Source organism: Desmodus rotundus, chromosome 6, assembly GCF_022682495.2.
Source record: "Desmodus rotundus isolate HL8 chromosome 6, HLdesRot8A.1, whole genome shotgun sequence".
NCBI classification, from domain to species: domain Eukaryota; kingdom Metazoa; phylum Chordata; class Mammalia; order Chiroptera; family Phyllostomidae; genus Desmodus; species Desmodus rotundus.
The window spans coordinates 109,430,640-109,453,508 of record NC_071392.1 but is presented as its reverse complement, the minus strand read 5'-3'; the positions used below and the strand labels follow the sequence as shown (position 1 = coordinate 109,453,508).

The 22,869-nt window shown below is 49.4% G+C and overlaps 1 protein-coding gene across 1 annotated transcript; it reads left to right on the top strand.

Annotated features, from left to right (window-relative positions):
* The first annotated feature begins 167 nt into the window (after nucleotides 1–167).
* Nucleotides 168–17,833, top strand: FAM83D (family with sequence similarity 83 member D). Its single transcript, XM_053926614.1, has 4 exons — nucleotides 168–662; nucleotides 10,148–10,315; nucleotides 14,198–14,322; nucleotides 16,445–17,833. Exons 1-4 carry the CDS (start codon nucleotides 186–188, stop codon nucleotides 17,415–17,417), a joined length of 1,743 nt encoding a protein of 580 aa, XP_053782589.1. The 5' UTR covers nucleotides 168–185; the 3' UTR covers nucleotides 17,418–17,833.
* The last annotated feature ends 5,036 nt before the right edge of the window (nucleotides 17,834–22,869 follow it).

Here is a 22,869-nt window from a genome sequence, read left to right as displayed (position 1 = left end):
CACGTCAAGGGGCGGGCCGCAGCGGCGTGCACTGCGTCCAGGCTCTACCGTTAGAGGAAGGCAGCCAATGGAAGAGCCGGGGCGGGGCGGCGCGGCCAATGGCGCGGGCCGGTTTGATTCAAAGGACCTATAAAGTAGCGTGCTCGTGCGCGTTTTCACTAGCCTGGTCCGGTCCGCGCACCACCATGGCTTTACTGTCCGAGGGACTGGACGAGCTGCCCGCTGCCTGCTTGTCGCCGGGCGGGCCGCCCAACCCAGCCGAGCTGTACAGCGAAGCGCAGCGCCTGGCGCTCGAGGAGCTGGTGGCCGGCGGCGCGGACGCCTTCGCAGCCTTTCTGCGACGCGAGCGCCTTGGCCGCTTCCTGAACCCCGATGAGGTGCGCACCATTCTGCGGACGGCCCAGCGGCCCCGCGAGGAGGGCGCGGTAGCCGAGGCCGAGGACTCCTTCGGCTCGTCGCACGACTGCTCGTCCGGCACCTACTTCCCCGAGCAGTCGGATCTGGAGCCGCCGCTGCTGGAGCTTGGCTGGCCGGCCTTCTACCAGGGCGCCTATCGCGGTGCCACGCGCGTCGAGGCGCACTTCCAGCCCCGCGGCGCGGGCGCTGGCGGCCCCTATGGCTGCAAGGACGCGATGCGCCAGCAGCTCCGCTCCGCGCGAGAGGTGAGCGATCGGGTCCCAGCCTCTCGGGACGCCTGGGTCTCCGATCGGACGGGAAACCCTCTTCAAGAAGAGGAAACAGGCCTTTTGGGAGCGCAGGCCGGTGGCCCCGGGGTTCCCGGCTTGTCCTCACCCTGCGTGTCACCCCTCGGATTCCTGATGTCCTGGCCCCTCCTTATGGTAGGGGAGAGTGGGAGGAATCTCAGTCACCAAGAATGTGAATTATGTCGGAGTTCCAACTCCTAACATTCCAGCTCGTGCGGGAAAGGGACCAGAAATACTTCCAGTTTCAAATTTTAGTTAAATCAAACCACATTGCCAATGTTCCTGGCTGTGAGCCAACATTAGATCCCACTTTCAGGGCTTCTTAGTAGCTGCTTTACTTACGTTTATTTCCTAGGGGAAAGGCCCTGAAAAACTGTCCCCAGAAACAATTCTGGGGCATTAGGAATCTATAATTGCTAGTCTCCTCCGCGTGTCTCACGTTGTAGAAAGCAAATACATACAAGAGTGGCAATACATACCCAGAGTGGAGGGAAATTTGCTTCTTCTGTGAATGGGTGGGCCAGGGGGTTGGTTTTTCACAGACTGGGTGATGTCCCAGTTAACAGTGGCTTCCTGAAGTGCAAATCCCCTGCAGTAAGGCAACTCTTCACAGTGGGTCTTGATGCCATTGTCTGACTCTTAGTGTGACATGGTATTGGGGTGCATTGGGCAGTCTTGTCTTGATGCCAGCCAGGATGAGACTGCAGTGGGGTGCCGGGGACCTGGGGGTCAGGGAGGAGGAGTGCATCACACAAGGTGAGTGGAACAGGCACAGTGGGAGTGGACACCTTAGTTTGGAGCCGTGCTCCGCTGCTGCCTTGCCTGCCAACTGGCAGTGCTCGGCTTCCTAGCTCTGTGCCATGAAAGTGGCAGGAAGCCCTAGGCTATGGTAAGACTTGTTAGGGATTGTATTTGAGTGTGACTGTGGATTATATCTATGCATCAAGTCTAGTTAAAATAACCAAGTCCGGGAACAGGCGCCAAGTGGCTCTGATGCTGGCTGTTCTTTGCCTGATGATGGGGCTGTAGCAGGAAGGGGGTACAACAGGCTAGTGCCTTGCCTTTGGGGGAGTAGGTGTGGGCTCCAACTTGCCAGGATCAGTCCTGCAGTGTGTCGTTGGCTGTGCTGAGGGTCCTTTCAATGCTGCAGACACTTGTGGTTTCACCGAGAGATTAAAAAGATGGGAAAAGGCTTGGTTGTGGGGTAGGTGTGCATTCCCACAGTGCACCTCCAGGATGAGAATGTGGGCACATGGAACAGGCTGGCGCTCCGACTCTCCTTTGTCTTGGGGGCATTCTGAAATGCTGACATTTCTGAATAGAACCTCCTGTCCCCTTTGCCCTAGTCCAGCCAGACATTCGTATCTTTGAGATTCTGTATTTGGAACCTGGGTGATTTTAACTGATAAAGGTGGTACCTTACCTTTATGTCCAGATATGTATTTTCAGTGTCTCTGCCATATGCTTAATACTTGCTTATTCATTGTCTGCTGTGTATCAGACATCATGCCAGGGGCTGGGCCGCAGGTGGAGAGCGTGATCCTTGCCTGCGCTTGAGAGTTGACAGCCTGCTGGCGGGAAGCAGTGAGCAGGTTGCTTCAGGCAGTAAGGGAGAGGCCGAAGAAAGAAAGCCTCAGGATTGGTGACGATTTTAGAGCTGCATTGGGAGGATGGGTGGGGCTTGCCAGGCAGGAGGATAGGGACTGGCTCAGAGGGTGAGGGCAGGTTTCTCTGGGCTGGAGCAGAGTCTCTGAGGGTTAGTGGTGAGGGAGGAGGCTGAAGGGGGTTGTGGGCCAGACTGCCAAGCACTTTGCACAGTACTTGAAGGTTCAGAGACAGGAGAGGAGCATGATCAGATAGATGTTCCTGAGCAGTAGGAGGGTGGGTTGGAGAGGGGTGAGACAGCATTCAGGATGGTTGTAAGGAGGGGGCCATCCGATCTCTGTGTTAGAAGGAGGTCTGTGCTAAGGCCATGCTGGGGCAGGGGGTGGGGGCAGGGAGAGAGTTTGAGGTAGAATTGAAGAACTCGGTCATTAGATGGCCTGGAAGGGTAGTGAGGGAGGGGCAGGAGAGTGGACAAGGCCAAGGAGAGGAAGGTGTAGGAAGAGTGAAGAAGGATAGATGTTTGTATGTACATACACATATTTGCTTATGTTTTTAAAAATGGAAGAGTAGCCCTGACTGGTGTGGCTCGGTCGGTTGGGCATTGTCCCACAATGCGAGAGGTCGCTGGCTTGATTCCGGTCAGGGTACAGGCCTGGGTTGTGGGTTTGGTGCCTGGTTTCGAGGTGCTTATGAGAGGCAACTGATCGGTGTTTCTCTCCCTTCCCTCTCCTTCCCTTCCCCTCTCTCTAAAATGAATAAATAAATAAAGTCTTTTTTTAAAAAAGGAAGAATAAACCCAAAACTAATTAAAATTATCATCTTAATGAGGACAGAGGAAGGGAAAGAAGAAAAAGGAGGGAGGGAGCAAGGATGCAATCCGGGGTCTCTGAAAGTACCTTGTCTTGTAGATTGGATTTGGAATCAGGCAGATGTTTTCCATAATTATAAAATAAAAATAATTCAGAATGATAGACTTGACAAGCCTGCTCCCTCCAACACCCCCCCCAAAAGAAAAAAAAAAAAAGGAAACGCCTCTCGATGCTCTTCTTTCCCTTTCTGAAAGCCCAGCCCACCTGTATGCTTCAGGCTGGAACGGCGCAGAGGCAATGCTGCTGTGTATGTGTGTGGCCAGTCCCTCCACAGGCCAGTGAGAAACTGGCCCCCCCCCACCCCCTTCCTGGAGCGGCACTGGGGGAGGCTCTACCAGCACTTGAATCTGGTACTTGAATTGTTAATTGTATAATAACAGCCTGTGAAGTCTAGAGAGAACACACACAAGCAAATTTAGGTTTTGCTGTTGAAATTTACTCTTTTTCTCATTTGTTTTGTTTTTAAACCTTGAAGATGATATCAAGATAAGTTAAAGATTTTTAAAGAAATTTCAAGGAGAGAATTTCTGTTCTCTTCAAAGATGTAAAAAATTGGGAGAAAATATATCTTTTATCTTGCTTTTTTAGCAAGAGGGTCTTCCGAAGAAGTGGCAGGGCCTTAGGGAGTTGAGGGAGACTTTGGGTGTCACGTGGTCAGCGCGGGGACTCAGCAGACAGGCTGTGTTGACCACTGGACAGGCCGGCACGTCTGTGGATGCACGCAGAACTTCGGTAGAATTCCAAATACGTTGCACACGTGTCCTTGCTTCATGACTGTGGGTGGGGAGGGAGGGAAACTGAGGTGCAGCAGGAAGGGGTGATTGACACAAACATCCTGCCTCGCGCAGAGGAAGAACTGGAATGCGAACTGGAATGGCTGACTGAGGGGCCCCTTGGGGCTGCTCACGTGGCAGGTCAGGGCCCAGGCCAGCCTGTCGAGGGTAGTGAGTCCGACTTCAGAGCTGGAAGGGGCCCCGTTTAAGGACACTGAGCTCAGGTAGAATGACTTGCCCAGGAATAGTGGCAGAATTGGGACTGAATGCGACTGGCTGGCCGTGTGAAGGCTTTCTTTATGCCAGGAGCTGTCAAACGCGCCCTCTCACGGACTGAACCCCCAGACACTACGAGATACAGGCAGTATTAGTTGCACTTTATAGAAGCTAACAGAAGTTAAGTAACTCGCTAGAGCGTACATGGTGCTTGGAAGTGGAGGAGCCAGGATCCATGTCTTGGTCTAACTCCGTAGCCTGTTCACATCACATCTTTGCTTCCGGAGATACCCGGATTTAGCCCCTTCTGAATTAGCGGTACTGCTGGCAGGGAAGAGGTGCCCGCTGCGCTAGGGAGTTCCAGCTTCCCTCAGCGTTCACTCTGAGTTGTTACCGCGTGTTATTTGTAATCACCCTCTGCGCTGGGCTTGACCCCACATACTTTGTGAAATAAACTGCTGAGGCTTTCAGGATTTAGTTCGAGCTCTCGGTCATTTGAAGACAGAACATTATTAGACTCGTCTGAAGTAATATTTAGTTTAACACTTTCCCACGTAGCTCTGGAGTCACACAGACCTGGGTTGAAATTCCAGCTCCTGCATTTGCCTAAGTGTGTCATTTTGAACGACTTACCTAACCTCTCCAAGCTTCAGTTTTCTCTTCTGTAAACTGGGGGTAAGAATTAATGGGACTTTGAGATCTCTAGATATCTCTTTAGAGCCTTTGTGCAAGAAGACACTTAGAAAGGATTCCACTCCTGTGAAAAGTAGCATAAACGGGCTTTGTACCCTTCCCAAAGACCAGGAATACCACCGAGATGGCTACTCTGTAACTACGTGGACCACCGAGCCCCTCGGTATCAATCAGCAAGGGATAGTTGGTAGGGTGGGTAAGGCTTGGGTTTTGTCACCTGCAATGACGACATGGGACTTGACACCCAGGTGTGGCTGCTACAGATGTGACTGGAGAGGTGTAGGAACAGTGTAGGGCAGTGGTCCCACACCTTTTTGTCACCAGGGACTGCTTTTGTGGAAGACAGTTTTTTCATGGACTGGGTATGGTGGTGATGGTGGGGGAGACAGGAGGCGGAGCTCAGGTGGTAATGCCAGCGGAGGTTCTCTAGCTGCTTGCCTGCCGAATACACCCTGCTGCACTGCCGCTTCCTCACAGGCCCGGGACTGCTACTGGTCCATGGCCCTGGGGGTGTTGGGGACCCCTGGTGTAGGGTACCAGGAATTACGACTGAGGTGCACTGAGTTTCAGATTGGCGTTGACACTGGAATAGACTCTCAAAAGTCACCACTTCCAGAGCTTTCTAGCCCTTAGAAAGTGGGCGGGCTCTGTGCAGCCTGGGCCGGGACAGGGCTGTGCCTGCTGTGACCATGCGGGCACTTGATGGCTGTGGGATGCTCACCTTCCTGATGTGTCTCTCCTTTGTCCATCCTTACATTATTCCTCAGGGAGCGAGCGGTGACTGGTTTCTACGACTCCTTCAAGTCCAGGTGTACTTGTGGGGCCTGTAGCCTGCAGCGTGAACACCAGCGCCTAGGAGAGGTGTCTGGCCTTGGAAAGCAGGCCCTTGGCTGGCTAGTTAGCGAGTGAGTCCGGGTCATCGCTCAGCTCACTGAAGAGACTGTCCCCTCGGAGACTGAGAAGCCCCAGGTCTAGTTCAACTCTGCAGAGCTTGGTTGCTTGGGGGCTGGTGGGCTGAAGAGGAGAGTATAGGGGAGAGGGCTTGAGCCTGGAAGGAAGGAAGGAAGGAAGGATTTCCTACTGATTTCTTCCACGGATAGGGCCATTCCTTCTACAGAAGGTGTGAGAGTCTTGCTCTAGGAAGAGAGGACGGGGTGTCGGGTACAGGGGGAGTGGGGAAGAAACGCCGCCATCCATCCTCTAAACTCCCTGTGGGTGTTGGGGACCGGTGTTCAAATCCATTCATTTTCAGTGCACATAGGAAAGGCCGAAACTTTAAAACCAGGCGGTGGAACCAATAGCAGGTTAGATGCTTACTACCTGACAAAGCGACTGTTTGTGCAACTCTTCTGTGGAGCGGGGACTCTGAATTCCGTTTGGCAGGTGGTTTAAACCAGTGGCCCTGCTCCTGGGTCCCTGCCTCCAGCAGTTCTCCTGCCCTCTCCAACCCAGCCAGCTGCGCCAGCCTCCTTGGTCTGTTCCAGTGGCACCCTGGGTGCACGTCTGTCAGCCCCTTGGTCTCTATTTCGGTGGCACCCCGAGTGCATGGCCATGGGCCCTGTCACACTGTATTCCTCCTGGCTTGCTTCCTGTCTCCCTCCTTAGATGGGGTTTCTTAAAGACAGTGATTGACCCTAGGTCTTCAGTGCCCAGCACCATGCCGGGCTTGTGGTGGGTCACCGAATATTTGAAAGAATAGTGAGATATAAGGGAGGCAAGCAGGTATCTGTGCTCCTCTAGTGAGCTTTACTCCCATTTTTAAAAAAATTTATTTGTTTTAGAGAGAGGGGGAGGGAAGGAGAGAGGGAGAGAAACATTAGTCAGTTGCCTCTCGCACACACCCCAACCAGGACAAGGCCTGCAACCCAGGCATGTACCATGACCTGGAATCGAACCAGTGACCTTTGGCCTTTGCAGGACGATGCTCAGCCCACTGAGCCACACGGCCAGGATGCTGTCCTCTCATTCTCAAACCTGTGCATGTAGGACCCCCTTACGAAGGTTTCACTGCCACCTCAAAATCAGTTTCGAAGCTTCTCTCTCAAACTTCTTTCTTTTTCTGTTTCTTGTTTGTGTAAACCTGAACGTTCTTCTGCCTCTTCCCTCCTTTCCTTCTTTCTTCCTTCCTCCTCCAGCCCTTGCAGGCCATTGCTTGGTTCTCCCACGACCCCTTTCCCCCCTTCTTTGACCCTCATTGCTTCCATTGGCGAAGCCTCTATCACTGATTTTTTTTCTTTCACTCTTTAATCTTCCTAAATGCTTGTGAACCTAAGAAGTGTGTAAGTGCCCGCCGTGTTGTTGGCACTTGGGTACCTGGACCTGTGTTGGAGGAAGCGGGGCCAGGCCTCCAGCCTACCCCTGCCTCTCTTTCAGCATCAGCTTCTTTTGTCCTGGTGGGGTCTTCACTTGAACTCATCACTCCTTCCCTCCACTGCCCGTGTGATACTGATTCCTTGGTTGGCATTCAAGGCCTTCTGTGATCTTCCTCATTCACCTGTCTCCCGGTCATGTCCTGTTGCTCCCTTTCGTGCATGCTCCGCGTGCCGGCCAGACTGGTACCTACCCCGTCATTTCCTACCTCTTCCTCTGTCGTCACATGGCCTCCTGCCAGGATGTCCTCCCCTTCACCTCTCTCCTGTCCAGGTCTTGTCCTTGTTTGTGATTCAGCTCAAATGCCCTCTCCTCCTGGACTCCTGTTCTCCTTTGGTAAACAGTGGACACTGGTAATGTGCCCACCACAGCAGGGCAGATGCTCTGCTGCCCCCCTTCCCCATAGTGCCCCTAATTGCCTCTTCCGGTGTGTATCATTTTACTTCCCTGCATCCCATGCTCTCTCTTTGCAGATAAGTCGGGTCTGGGTTAAATTCTTTGTAGTCGCCGTTCTGGCTCGTACAAGGGTTCAGCCCACAGCAGACTCTGAAGGGGTGCCGGCTGCCTAATTGGACACCAGTTTCAAACCCGAGCCCTTTCCAGGCTTTTTCTCATTTAATCCTCACGACAGCCCTTTGATGTAGATGTAGTATCATCCATATCTTCCAGAGGACGGAGACTCAGAGGCTTTAGCAGCTTGCCCGGGGCCACACAGCAGTAAACCGCAGAGCTGGGATTCTTGTGCCCAGGCTTTTCTGCCTTTCAAGCACGGTGTGAGTGGGTTGGATAACAGCTCAAAACAGGACGTATAAAAATCCATCGGAGGATATGAACTCCTAAAGATGCCACCAATTCACAAAGAACACTTTTATTTTTTAAATTACTGTGCCTAGTGGGTTTCACTGTTCCCTTTACCAAGAATAGCTCACAGCTGGGGTCTCATCAGATTGGGGAGGGGAGGGAAAGGGAGAGGCAGCCAGACAGAGAGATTGATCTCTCAGCCTCTCTCAGAACAGTGACTTCCCGGGAGCAGGCATTTCAAGGTCCCTCCTCCCGGTAGACGAGACTCCGGGGTGGTGGAGAAAGGGCAGCATGCCTCTCTGTCTCTGCATTTCCTGTCTACCTTTCCTCCACTCCCCCCCACCACATACTCACTGGGTGACGATTGTTAGGTACTGTCCTACCGTCCTGAGTCTTCTCGGACCAGAGATGGAATCAGTCCCATTCAAATGCTCCCGTAGGCGTGACACCTGTAATAAATCGCCTAAACGTTAGGAAAAAAAGAGTTAATGTGATTGTAAAAGACAAGTGTTCACTGTCGAGGTTAGGAGGAAAGAGAGGCCCTTAAGCTGCAGACTGTAAAAGGGCTCCAAAGCTTGCTTCGGGGAGCAGTTTCCCTAGCTAACTAACACCCCCACTTCTGACTTGGTTTGCAGGGACTTGTTTCTAAGCCTGGGTGTTTTGACATCCTCAGGGCCCTGCCAGCAGTTAGCTGAGGGCCATGGTTTAAACCTGCAAGGGGTATGATTAGAGGCTTTGTCGCTGGAGCGGCTTCTCTTTAGCAAGGAAAGCTGGGAGCTGGCAGTGCCTCCGTGTTCAGCTGTCTAGATCAAACCCTGGACTAGTAAACGGAGTCAATGAACAGATAGTTAAGGGATCTTTTATACCTTGCACTTCACGTAGCATAGTCATTTAGTTCTCACTGCAAACCTATTTTGCAGCTAAGGAAACAGACATCTGAAATAGCTGTAATTTTCACAAAGACATGGCTGAGGCAGCTCTTTACTGTAGTTTAATGCCAAGTGTGGAAGAAGGATTAGGATGCACGAAGGAAACAATGTTTTTTCTTTTTTGTTTTTATAAATACTCACCTGAGGACATTTTTTTTCATTGCTTTTGAGGGGGGGCGATGCAGGGAGGGAGAGAGACATCAGTGGCTGCCTTGTTGTACACACCCTGATGGGGGATTGAACCCACAACCTGGGTGTGTGTCCTGACTGGGAATCGAGCCTGCAACATTCCGGTCCGTGGGATGATGCTCCGACCAACTGAGCCACACCAGCCAGGGCTGGAGCCATGTTTTGGGGGAGAAGAAAGGACTGGTCAAGCTTCAGGACAGAATCCTTAGGACATAACGCATATTTCCGTATTCCTGTTCTTACGGGCTTGTACCGTGGACAGGTAGATATTAAAGAACTATAGAAACTGCCTTTTGTAGAGGGGAGGCTGGCGCTGTGGGGGCTATTGGTTTGGGTCCTGACTCATGTTAGAGGCAGAAGGGGGAGGGTCTGCTTGCCTGGTTTGATCAGTTTCAAGCCCTGTGTTGGTGGTAGATGGGGCAGGCCTATCGATTGTAACAAAAAATCAGAGCTTATGATCCAAAATCAGACAATAATCAAAATCACAGATTTAGAGAATGTTATACCCAGAAGGGACCTCAGAGAGGATCTAAGGTTTTATGTACTTCTTTCACAGATGTAGGAAATTGAAGCCAGTGTGGAAGCCACAGGCCTAGGATGACGGGGTGTTAGCCACAGAACCTAGACAGCTTGCTGGTCTGAGCGAGCCTGTGAGACCGGGGTTTTAGTAAATGAAGAGAAGCTGAACGGAAGAGGTGCAGGGGAGGGCAGGGCGCAGGGGCTTACTGTATGTTTCTGAGAAGTTTGCCAGTGTGGAGGAGCGTGGCTAGGAGGCAGGTGGGAGGGGTGGCTGGCCCAAGTCCAGATCTGTAGCATACAGCGGCCTGAGAGTCTTTGGAGATGGAGGAGTTCACGGTGGGGGGAGAATCAGTCCTGCAGAAGGAGAAGGGAGGGTGCTGTAGGATGGGGTCTCTGAGGTCGGGTCCGCAGTGTGGACCAGGAGCCGTAAGGTTGTGAGCTGACGGCTTGCCCTTCCTCTGCCTCGCCCGGCCCCGCAGGTGATCGCGGTGGTGATGGATGTGTTCACAGACATCGACATCTTCAGAGACCTGCAGGAAATGTGTCGGAAACATGGAGTTGCTGTATACATCCTGCTGGACCAGGCCCTGCTCTCTCAGTTTTTGGACATGTGCATGGACCTGAAAGTTCATCCTGAGCAGGAGAAGGTTGGTGTTGCGTGTTTCTGGTTTCACCGCGGTCGAGACTAGGGCCCGTCTGCGTGGCAGTGGTAGTCGTATCCCCATCACAAGGGAGGCAGCTGCGGCCACGAGCAGCGTGATGTGTTCGGCTCAAGTCTCACAGAAAAGAAGCGACAGAGTCAGGATTCCAGCCTTGGCCCCTCCCTCACATCATGCCATCTCCTAACGAGGGGCCTGACTGCTGATGTCCAGATGCTGCCTTGGAAGCTGCTGCTTTTTTCCGTAGTGCTGGTGGGCTCCACTTTTAATTGCAGTGACTGCCATCTGTGGAGCTCCTGCCCTGCCCGGGCCCTGTCCTCAGCCCATGACAAATGTCAAGCAACTTAATCCTTACAGAAGCCCTTTCGCATAAGGGGCATTCTCCCTATGTTTCAGATCAGGAGGGGTGATGCAGAGAGCCACTGAGAAGTGGAGGGACTGGGGTTGGACCCCGCATCTGCCGTCACTGTCACATGGTGCCCCTCATGTCTCATTATTATAAAATTAGACTTTTTATCTCCTTTGTTCTGAGCATGAAAGTCATTTGAGCTTAAAAATTTAAATGTAATACAATTTAAAGGTTATACAACTTGGCTAGCTTCGTCTCTTTAGTGCAGAGAAGCAAGAAAGATAGTCATACCATTTTTTAAAAAATTAAGCAACTTAACGTGTGAGCTTCAGAATTTAATTTATCAATTTAGCTCATCACCTGTGAGCACCTACTATGCACTGCTCTAGGTACTGGAAATAAAGCGGTCAGCAAAACAAGGAAAGAATTTGGGTTTTAATACTACGGGTTACTGCATAGGGAACATAAAGTTACTGCCTTATTATTAAGCAATTTGGTTTTGCAAAATTTTATCTATTCAACTTCTCCCACAGAGTTCTTGTTGGTTGTTTTCCCTAATGAGGAAACCGAGGATTGGGTTTAATTAGGTAGTTTCTACCTTGTCGCTGGTGCTACACAGCAAATCACAGTGGAGGTAGGATTGGACCTTGGAGAGCCAGTGAAATGAAGCAGCCATGTGACCCGACAGTCAAATGAAAAATGAGGTCAGGTGGACCCCAGGAACATGCAAGTCAGGCGTGGAAAGGCGTATTGTGCTCTAGCCTGACGTTCAGTCTGTGACTGCCCACCTAGAGCCAGCGAAGAAGTTGAAGGCGTCCTTGTTTAATTTCAAGGCACTCTTTCTGTAATTAAAGCAGTGTGCTGGCAGCAGGAGAGTCGCAGAATAGTTCTAGCTGCAAGTTTGATCAGGAGATTGGCTGGGACTCATCTAACCCAGCAGAAACCCGGGAGTACTATCATCAGCTCAGTTGCCCACTGCTGGTTGGTGCCTTTCTGGGTGTCCAGATCCTCTGTAGGGGGGGCTGAAAGGAGGTCTGTGCCTCTGGCCTCGCCAATTTTCATCACGTCTTAACTCCTTCCTGGGGAAACACCATCTTCCCTGGCTGCCTCCCTCACCTGGGCATGTCTGCGCTGGTGAACACATGCCCTCACTGGGTTGGGGGCGGACTTCCTCCCCCCGGCCCTGGCCCTGGCCCTGGCCCTGGCCCTGGCCCTGGCCCGGGGGCTGGTTCAGACGTTCAGTGTCCTGTCTGTAGGAACTTGGTCACACATTTGCGTGCAGGGCTCAGAAATGCTTTGGCCACAATCACAGAGGCCTGCACAACATTCGGACGAGTGCCGGAGAGTAAGATGCACAAAAGCACACCTAAGTCTGCTCATAGAGATATCTTTTTGTGCTTGTTATTGTATGTTGATCCTTTGAAGCTCTGCTGAGGAATCATCACCTCCTCCAGGAAGCCCTTCCCTGCTAGATCCACGTGTTTCTCCATGGAAGTTAATAGCTTTTTAAAATTTAAATTAATTTCCATTTTAAAATAATTTATGATTTATAAAGGAGTTGTAAAAACAACATAAGCAATATAAGGAATTCACGAACACTTTTTGTTCAAATTCTCTAAATGTGACCATGTAACAAACCTCAGTACAAATTTGAAAATCAAGAAATAAACTTGATATACTATTGTCTGATCTAATTATGCATTTCACTGGTCATTGCATGAAAGCACTTTTTCTTGTCCAGGGCTCAGTCCAGGACCGGGGCTGGCGTAGTGGTTGTGTCTCCTCAGCCGCCTCTCCTCTGGAGTCACTCGTCCCTCTGTGTGTTAGGGTCTGGACACTTTGAAGAATACCAGCCAGTTTCCTGTAGTTCGGGTTTGTCTGATGTGCCTCATGGTTAAATTCAGATTGTGCACTCTGGTAAGAATGCCACTGAAGTGATGTCTTCTTGCCATAGTTTATCTGTTTTGCCTTTTGCTTTTATTTTTGAAGTAATTATATACTCATGGAAATTGTAAAGATAACACAAAGAGGTTTCCCTGGATCATTTACCCAGTTTTCCCAATGGTTACGTCGGTGTAACTTACAGTTACACTTGTAGCTGGAAACTTTTGCTATTGACGTGGGTACAATGTGAGTCTGTGGTTCTGGGCCATTTCATCACGTGTCCATATGTGTTACCGCCACCGCCAGCGAGAGGCAGAGCTGTGCTGCACCACTGAGGTCACCCCGTGCCACACCTTTATAGTCACATCCAAGCCCCTCTCTGTGCCCTGCCCCTCTCTGTAATTTTGTCATTTAGAGAATGTTGTATAAATGGAGCCATGTAGTATGTGAGCTTTTGAGACTGGCCTTTTTCCATCCGCACAAAGCCCTTGGGATCCACCCGAACTGTGTATATCAATGGTTTGTTCCCCTTAGCTGCTGAGTAGTATCGTGGTGTGATTGTACCGCAGTTTGTCCGCCCCTTCCCCCAGTGAAGGATGTGAGGATAGTGCTCAGTCATTTACTGTGGTGAGTAAAGATACGATGAATATTTGTGTGCGGGTTTTTGCGTGGACACAGACCTTCACTTCTGTGGGTGATGTTCGTCGTGCCGTGGTTTCTAATCATTTATTACTTTTCTTTCTCCTGTCTAGTCCTTGCAGGTCCAGAGTGTGCCTTATAGCAAGAACCATGCCTTATATCTCTATCGTCTCAGGGCCTGGCACATAGTAGGGGCTTTCTTTGTTTGTGGAATGAAAGAGTCAGACAAAAATCTTAAATATTTAATTTGAATGTATAAGATTTCTAAGGATATTTAGCTACGGATCTCCAAAGAATGCGGATTGTCTTAGTATTTTGCATACCACTGTGTGCACATTGCGTGTGTCACTTACAAAGGTAATTTCGCATGCACAGGCAGTGTGCAGCCCCGCGTGCTCCCAGGGCGCCTTTCTGGTAAGTGCACACTTGCGGGAAGTACGGCAGTGCCGATTAAGACATGTGAGCTGAGCGTTTCCTGCTTCAAGTCTGGTATCGGAGAGGGCTCGTCCTGTGTGCTCTAGGTCCGTGACGCTGTGGGGCTGTTGTTTACTGGTGACCCTACCAAACAAAAGAAGTAGGAGAAATGTCAGCGTAGCTTCTTTAAGCCTTTGTTAAGATGCTATTTATTATGAGCCTGTTTCCTTTGATAGTTTAATCCCCCACGTTTTGTTTCAAGAATCATTTCTCAGATTCTCTTGTTTAGTATCACCAAAAAGTGAGTCTTCTTCTACAGCACACACACACACGTGAGCTGAGGGTCTCAAAAATACGTGTAAGGAACGGGCCTCTGAGACGCTGGACAAAACGCGCAGCAGCACTGCTCTAGTGCTGAGAATCACCTGGCCGGGGTACCGGGTGCGTTGTCGCTGAACGGTGACCGCGGACCACTCATTGGCCGAAACACCTGTCTCTCCGGGCATTGCAAACTAGGCCCTCTCGTCGTCATCATCTGTTCGCTAACTGCTCGTTTCTTTCTTTCCCCACTCTCCTGCCAACAGCTGATGACGGTCCGGACAATCACAGGGAATATCTACTACGCGAGGTCGGGAACTAAAATTGTCGGGAAGGTTCATGAAAAGTTCACACTGATCGATGGCATTCGTGTGGCTACAGGCTCCTACAGGTAAGTTCCTCACCCGTCCTTGCCTACTGATCTACTTTTTAGAAGGAGCATGCTATGTAAAGGCAAAGCTTTCCCCCCTCTCAACGCAATGCCTTATAGCCCGACATTCTGAGATGTGTGCATCTGTGTGTGAGTAGGTTCATCAACACCTCCTCCTACAGGAGGTATTTGGGGCGGGATCACCTCCCCTGCCCTGTGCTCCACAAAACTGAAGTTCAGAGGTGGAAATTTGCCCGGAGACGCCCCAGTGAGTGAGCCCTGGGTGCGAGCCTCAGCCAGGCCCACAGCAGACGAATTGGGGGCTAACAGTGACATGCACAGTCCCGAGTCTTATTCCTTGGGTGCTCTGAGCCCTTCATTCCTGCTCACCTAAAAGTAAGGGCAGTCTCAGGCCTGGGTATCCGTGTAGATGGCAGAGCCGAAGCGGGCAGCTTACACTTAAACCCTTCACCTTGCTTTGGGCCTTGTAATCCAGTGCTTCCTCAAGAAGGCACTGATCCCCGCTCTGGCCCTGCCTTTGAAGTCTCCTTTGGCAATGGCAGCTACGGGAGAGTGCAGGGAAGTTGAATAGAGGGTGGAGGTAACGAGTGGTTCACACTGATCTCCGGAAGTTAAGATGTGCCATTTTTTTCTCTTGTGGCTTCAATGTTTGGCCACCTCTGCATTAGATTGTCTGATGGAGTGCAAGAGGTGTGTCTGTAGAGTTTAAAAACGAAAAGCTCATTTCTGAAGAAACGCACATTCCTCAGTGATCGGGATGTGTCAGCGCTGGGTAAAGGTGGACACGGGGAGATCTGCGGATGATGAGGCAGTGAGATGCCTTCTCCAGCAGTGCCGTCGGTGCTGGGGGAAAATGTGTACTCCTCCTTGAGTCTTCTTGCGTAAGAAGTTTTTAAACGACAGGAGGAAACTAGGTTTTCACCCAGAGAAAGATTTCTCTATATTAGCCAAATTTAGCTTAACTGTTTTTTGGCTATTCTGAAATATACAAACTACCTTGTGCCGATGAACTATGCTGCCACTGAGGATGAGGAGGACGATAGCTTTCATTTGTTGCAGACATGTTATGATCCTGGTGTTAAGTAGGTGTCTTATTTATGTGATCTCGTGGAGGGTTTTCAAAAGAATCTCCCTTCTCTGCCAGTGGGGAGACTGTGAGTGCAGAAAGCTAGCTCACACTGTGCAGGTGGGATTTGTGGGCCCACGTGACTGGAGGTGTAGAAAGGTTTGCAGCTCTTCTCGACCGGGAGGCCGTGCATTTATCAGCACACTGTCTCCTGGTCCTGGTTTCTCTAGTTGGTCTTCATTCTCACTCACGCTCTCCACCGGAAGGCAAAGATCCAGTCTTTCGTATGTGGCCTTTAGCAGCTGTCTCCCAAAGAGAGAGACTTGATTTCTCTCAGCGCTGGTATCAATCCTGGGAAAATGACTCGGCCCCAAGTGGGTCACACGCCCACCCTGGGTAGCTCCCTGTATCTGAGGGCACAGGGTGGTCTGGCCAGCCTGGTCACATGCCCACCCCTCCTGTGATTGGACGGGGTGCATAAATGAAGGCCTTCTGGGCTGGGGTGGGTGTGGGTTCTGTCACCAGAGGAAGGAGGAGGGATCCTGGCCAGGCAGGGGCACATGGCCCGGTCAGCTCTAACTGTGCTTCCGGCAACAGCGCCATCAGCAGAATGACAACAGTGTCCTTTGTGAAACTGGCAGCACTGGGGGGAGCCCCGAGCACTGCACTGGCCATGCTTAGGGACTGGGCCCGGCCTAGGGTCCACCATAGCTTCCTGCTATGAAATCACGAGCCGGTTTCCTCGCTTCGAAAACGAGGGCGCTGGCCGAAATGTTTTAGAGACCCATTCTAGTTTTTAAAAACTCTGAGAGGCTGAGGACATGCAGGTGTTAGTGTGGTGGTTAAGCAGTTGGCCTATTTACTTTCATGTCGACCCGCACATGCCGTGCGTCTGGCTGAGGTTGGGTGAATTCACACTGTATGCTGGGTGTGCTGTCGTTAGAGTTATGACTCTTAGGTAGCAGGATGTCTGGCCTTTATTACTGAGACTGACAAAAAGTGCATTAAAGTGGCTTATTCTGAACAGTTTCTGTCTGTTTCTTTTTAATCCTTAAGTTTTACGTGGACAGATGGCAAATTAAATAGCAGTAACTTGGTCATTCTGTCCGGCCAAGTGGTGGAGCACTTTGACCTGGAGTTCCGCATCCTGTATGCGCAATCAAAGCCCATCAGCTCCAAACTCCTGTCTGGCTTCCGAATCAGCGGCAGGTTCGACCATCTAGTCGACCGGCAGCCACTATCCAAGGGGCTCACACTGGGCAATCTGCTGCGGCAGCGGCTGGCCAGGCTCTCAAGCACCCCCAGGAAGGCTGAGCTGGAGTGTGGGGCGCCCGCCAGGAGCAGGGCAGAGGCGAGGCGCCACGACTCTGAGTCCTCCACCATCGATGAGGAAGACTACCTGAGCAGCCACCGGGATGCAGCGGAGGGTGGGACCGGGGCTGATGCTGCCACTCAGACGGAGCCTGGAGAGGAGATGCCAGCAGTGAGCGTGAGTGACTCAGGAACACAGACCAGCACCACCATAACCAGTGCTGGGACCCAAACCACCGTGGCCACCCGGGCAGCAAGCTCCCAAACCGTGACTCGGTTCGTGTCGGCCAGCACCCAGACTGATGTGGACGAGAATGTTCTCTTTCCTCAGGGAACCCAGTCTAAAGAAGGGTCACCTGTCTCAAAGATGTCTGTCTCTAGATCTTCCAGTTTGAAGTCTTACTCCTCACTGTCTTCCCAAGGCTCTGTGGCGAGCTCCATCGGCTCCCAGACTTCCATCCGAGCCACCGACCTCGTCCTTCCTGGCCATTACAAGTACTGGGGCTCCCCCCACTTTGAGTCCTTTAGAAACTTGAACAAAGAGCGGCAGTTTCACTTTTCTGGCATCAGGTCCCGGCTCCACCACATGCTGGCTCTGCTCTCACGGAGAACAGTTCTCACCGAAAACTATCTGGGCTTTAATTCTGGAACTTTTCCCAGGGCCCCAGTTAATTTGCTGGCCATTAGAGATGTCGCACTCTACCCCTCCTATCAGTGAGTGCCGGGCGCCCACAGCCGCCTCGGGGAGTCCGGTCCCGCAGCCGAGCACCCTGCTTTACCAAAGAGAGAGACTGTCTCCTGTCCCTGGTTGTTTTTCTTCCCCCCTGACCTTTAGTCACCCTGCTTTTCTTTGAATTCTATAAACTGTTTATTATTTTCCATGCTTTTAATTTTATTTTTGTCATGTATAAACCAGCTATTGGTTTTAAGGTTTAAACACTATGGGTACAGTTTCTTTGCACAATTTTAATATTGATATCTCTTAAAGAGAATGTTTGGGGGTTCTCAGGTAAGAGAGATAAAAATATGTTTTGCATTTTTCTGGATTTGTGTATTATTCTGTTTTACTACTTTGAATCACTAATTTTTGATTAAAATCCTGTTTAGAATAAACTTTCTTAATTGTCTCTTCTTAGGATGTCTGTGTTCTTAGAATTAACTAAATATAAACAACTTTTATTTGGTGATTGCTTGAGTGCCTTTTTGGTTTTCCTTTTTTGCTTTCAGGCATTTTTCTTTTTAAACTTTTGGAGCGTGTCACAAGTAACGCACGTAATAGCTATTAATGTAACTTTTAAACCATTGTGGTGTGGAGAAAAAGTAGATGATGCAAATTGTAACAGAGAAAATATTTACTTAAAAGTTAGAGCAGGTAAAGAAGCAGGTGTCCCCTGGCTGCTATGGGTCAGCTGGTTGGGCATCGTCCCACAAAGTGAGAGGTGGCCAGTTCAATTCCTGGTCAGGACACAGGCCGGTGTTGCGGGTTGTAGATTCCGTCCCCAGTCGGGGCGTGTGCAAGAGGGCACTGATCGATGTTTCTCTCCCTCTCTTTGTCCCTCCCTTTCCATCTCTAAAAATAAATGAAATCTTTAAAAAAAAAGCAAATGTCAGGGTTACCCCTTTCTAAGCAACATGAATATTGATGTTACCCTCTCTGTAGTTTGAATGAGGGCACTTGCCAAGATTCTCAGGTCTTTTTGTGTGCCTTTAGCTTGTCTTTTGACAAAGAAAAGGCTTGAGCTATTTAGACAATGGCCTTGGTTCTCTGTTTCTCTTAGAGATTCATCCCTGATATTAACTCCAGTGGCCCCACGGGCTTAATTTCATCAGATGGGTGTACTGACAGTGATTTAGCAATCTAATCCTGGAGCAGGGACAAAGAGGACACTGACAATTATCCCAGATTCCTAGTCCATCAGCAGGCGATGCAACTGGTTTCTACGCCCTACTAATCAGGGGTGGCACGGCTGTGCAATCCTGTTTTTGTCTAGTCTCATTTGCATGGACAGACAAAAGGCAGAGAGTTCAGTAAAGGCTCCCTCCTTCTGATCTGACCAGAGCAAAAGAGGTCTAAAACAGGGAAGGGTGCTCTCCGCCGCAGAGACACGCTGACGCACCCACATCCGGAACACGCCTGCGGTGTGCATGCGTGCACCTGGACTCCCTTGTGGTCACCGGGTTATGTGGTGGGTTAGTTTTATAATCTGGGCTGTGAAGCCGACCAGACAACTGGTTCATGTCCGGTTGTGAACAACTCTAGCCTAAGCCTCGAATAAACATAATGTTATTTGAAACCATTTATAGGTTTAGATAATTCCCTATGTGTTATGTTTGATCCTCACGACAGCGTAGTGGTTGGACAGTTGTTATTCCCAATTTTCAGGTGAAGAAACCGAAGCTCAGGTTAAGTAGCGTATTCAAGGTTACATGGCTGGTGAATGGTGACACAAGCGTAGGTTTTCAGATTCTAGGTTCGGTACTCTTGTACTGCTGTGCCTTTACAGAGAGCGTGGAGGCATTAGGAGCATGCTTTGGGCCCTGGCTGGTGTGGCTCAGTGGGTTGAGCACTGGCCTGCGAATGAAAGGGTCACCGGCTTGATTCCCAGTCAGGGCACATGCCTGGGTTATGGGCCAGGTCCCCAGTGCAGGGTGTGTGAGAGGCAACCACACATTGATGTTTCTCTCCCTCTCTTCCTCCTTCCCTTCCCCTCCCTCTAAAAATAAAATCTTTTTTTTAAAAATAAAATCTTTAAAAGAAAAAAGAAGCATGCCTTGAGAAATGGCAGTTAATGCCATAGTGAATTGCAAACATAAATTTTAACCTCATAAACAAATGTGGGTATGCCTGAGAGTTCACTGCTGTGTGTTCTATGGGACTGTTCACAGGCATTCATAAAAACAGTTCTGTGTTCGCTTTGGGAAATGGTGGATCACTTAAGTTTAAACAGGATTCTTTGCTGTAGGGCCACTCAGACTTGTGAATGAGGTGATGAGCACACTGACTTTCATGGAGGAGGGCAGGCCTATCGCTCCTTGACCACAGAGTCCTCTTTTTGTGCACAGGACTCAATCCATTCTCTGAAAGTACTGGAAGCGATTGGAAATAACAAAAGATGTGTGGAATCCTAAGAAAATGGCTCCACCTCAGAGTAGGCAAAGCTTTTCTGGCACTTGCCTGAGAGTATCCCTGTAGGACAGAGTTTCTCAAGGTGAGATCTGAGATCCACCCGCATCAGAGTTAGCAGGGTTCTTGTTTAAAATGTTGGTTATTGGCTCACTCCCCGGGGAGGGGGATGGTGGGTGTGGGAAACTATTTGGTTCAAAAATATTTGTTGCCACTCCCTGGGAGAGAATTGTATTTCTTTATCTAATGTTGGACTTGGCCATTGCTGACAAGCTTGTGAATATTTCAGTACATGGCTAAAAGATAAAAGCTAACTTAAAAAAAACGTAACCACACTACCACGATCACACCTAAACAACTTTGATAAAAATGCCTCCGCGTCATCAAATGGTCAGTATTCAAAGGCAGTTGTCTCATTTTTTTTCCTCCCTGCTCATTCTGTTTGCATCAGAGATCCGTACAGTTCAAGGTCAACCCGATCAGACTGCAGGGTCAACATTCTTTTGAAAGACTTAGGGCGGCCTCTGAAGAGATGGCCTCCCCACCTCTGTGGGTGGTTGGGGTGGGGAGTCTCTAGTCTTTACTTACGGGACTTAAAGATACAAGATCATATCAATGAAAATTTACATGACAAAAAAATCCAAGGGTGAGGATGGAGTCAGGAATGAGGCTATAGGTGCGTGGCACAGTGACCAGCACACCTACTTTGGGTAGGCCACACGTTTAACTTTAAGTTTTCAGTGGCCAGCGCAGAAGGAGAAACCTGGTTGGATCCACCATTCACAACATCCCTAAGATGAAGGCAAATCCAGGTATGGGAAGAACAATCCTCAGCACTAAAAACCCGGTAAGAATTCCTCACAGGCATCCTCTTATCTAATGATAGTTAAGCATCCTGCTAATGAACACAATGACGGATACTCTGGGTGTGCCCAAACACTAAACTCCGCAACAGTAGCTGTACAAACTGACTTGGATGTATTCACAGGTGTGTGAGTGTGGAACATGTGCCGTATGTCGAAATGTTCAGATGAGCCTTATTACACTGGGTTCACTGGTGCCACACATGCGGAAACCTGCCCCAGTTTGCCTGGCAGAGTGGCAGTTCGAGCCGGTGAACACCCTGTTCGTTCTCAAGTGTCCCTGTTTAAACAATAAAGCATTGCAGCCTTCCCATCTCGAAAGCTCCACACTGGCCTCAGCAGGCCCTCCCCAGCTCGTCCGACTCCACAGATGCTCGTGTTCCCCAGGCCAGTGTGGCAGACTGCCCTGGTGGCTGGGTCTCCTTCCCAGTGAATCTCTCCACGCCTCTGTGCCCAAATCCTTGGTGCTAAGCAGACACTGATGCTAACATGTGGGCACTTGCTGCACCTCAGACTCAGTGGAAAATCCCAGTACGGTACAATTCAGTACCATATCTGGCTTGATGAAGTGTAGGCCCCAGGGAAGTTAGGATTTTTCTTAGGAAGCCAAGAGTTCTAACACATGACTACCAGGATGGTGTAGTGGACGTCTGTTATTTTTACTTCATTCATCCATTTACCCTCTAGGTCTGCTCCTCAGATCTCCCTTTGAGGAACCATTCTCATCCCAGCTGTTAGTCCATGTGGTTCTGGTGACGCTGACCACCTGTCTTGTGGTGGAGCGTGGCCTAGCTGTAAGTGATCAGGGATGGACACGTGGCCGGACGTGTTTGCTGTGAGTTTTTGGAAAAAGCCTTGATGCCGAGAGGATGCGGTGGCTAAGCTGCAAGGCCATCTAGTTATCACACAACACCTGGGTCACTAGAAGACAGAACAATATGATTACAAAAGCATGGTGTCTCAAGTCAGAACTACTCTTGGACTTTACATAAGCCATTTTTGCTTAAGTGAGAACATCACTTGTTACATAAAAGCGTTTACGGGCACAAAGACAAAAACTCCTAAATCTGCCTCCTACACGGGGCCAAGATGGTGGGCTGGAAACAGTTCAAAGCGGAAAGTACCGGCTACCACAGGCACACAAAAACTTCTATCATGTACTCACGAAACGTGATTTTGAGGAGCATCTTTCTGGAAAACCTATTATCATGCAAAAGTTGCAAAATGTATCCTTATGTAAGAAAACGATCAAACTTTGATGAATTGTTGGCAATGAACTAAATAAATTTTGGATGCCATCTTAAGACATAATGGTTTTAATTTTAGAGTTGTTATTTTAGGCCATTCTTTCTGAAAACAGTTAATTAGGCAGGATAAGAGAGTTTACTGAGACCATCCTTGGCTTTTGACAGTGAAACCAAACCATCAACATCTAGGTTATTTCTTAGGTGTTTTCTCCAATAGACACCTATAAGCAAAACTACCCATTAGGGACAGTGGGACTTCGAGAACTTTCTGTGGCAGGTAAACTAATTCTCATCTAGGAGAGTTAAGCTCTGATGGTTTTAAATGGTTCATGTGGTTGGAAAAAAAAAATAATAAAACACTATCCAGGGAATTAGAAAGCCTGAGTTCTACTTCCAGTTCTGATGCAAAATTAGCTCATTGATTCTGACCAAGTCCTTTTAACCTCCATGGGCCTCAGAATTTATTCTATAAAACGTATTTAGACTAGATGTTTTAAGAAATTTTTTTAAATAAGATTTTATTTGAGTCAAACTGACAACATATACTGGGGAGTAAGATTTCAAATGCTTTTCCAGCCTAGACATTGACTGAAGTCTCCTCCAGCTTTACTGCCTCTTTGCAAATAGGAAGACTTTATATAAATCATATGAATAATTTATAAAATACGGAATAAAAAGTGACATTTATTGCATTTTCCTCTGTATTCATGTATAAACTCTGTTTTCTGTACTTGAGCCTTTGGTGAAATAAGACAAAAATAAAACAAGGAAGAATCCATGTTATGAAGAACTTTAAAAAAGTATACAGCATGGTGTTCACATATACATTTACTCAATAGGCACTTTTGTTATTGGGCTAGAAATATGAATGTGACATGGTCCTTGTCCTTAAGAAGCCTGCAGTGTAACAGTGGAGATTAACTACAGTTCCACTAA

Bases quoted from the DNA above. Each gene is read 5' to 3' on its own strand.
- FAM83D (XM_053926614.1), top strand. From the start codon at position 186: ATGGCTTTACTGTCCGAGGGACTGGACGAGCTGCCCGCTGCCTGCTTG. The intron at 663-10,147 runs GTGAGCGATCGG...CCGGCCCCGCAG, and splicing joins AGCTCCGCTCCGCGCGAGAG to GTGATCGCGGTGGTGATGGA. The intron at 14,323-16,444 runs GTAAGTTCCTCA...TTAATCCTTAAG, and splicing joins GTGGCTACAGGCTCCTACAG to TTTTACGTGGACAGATGGCA.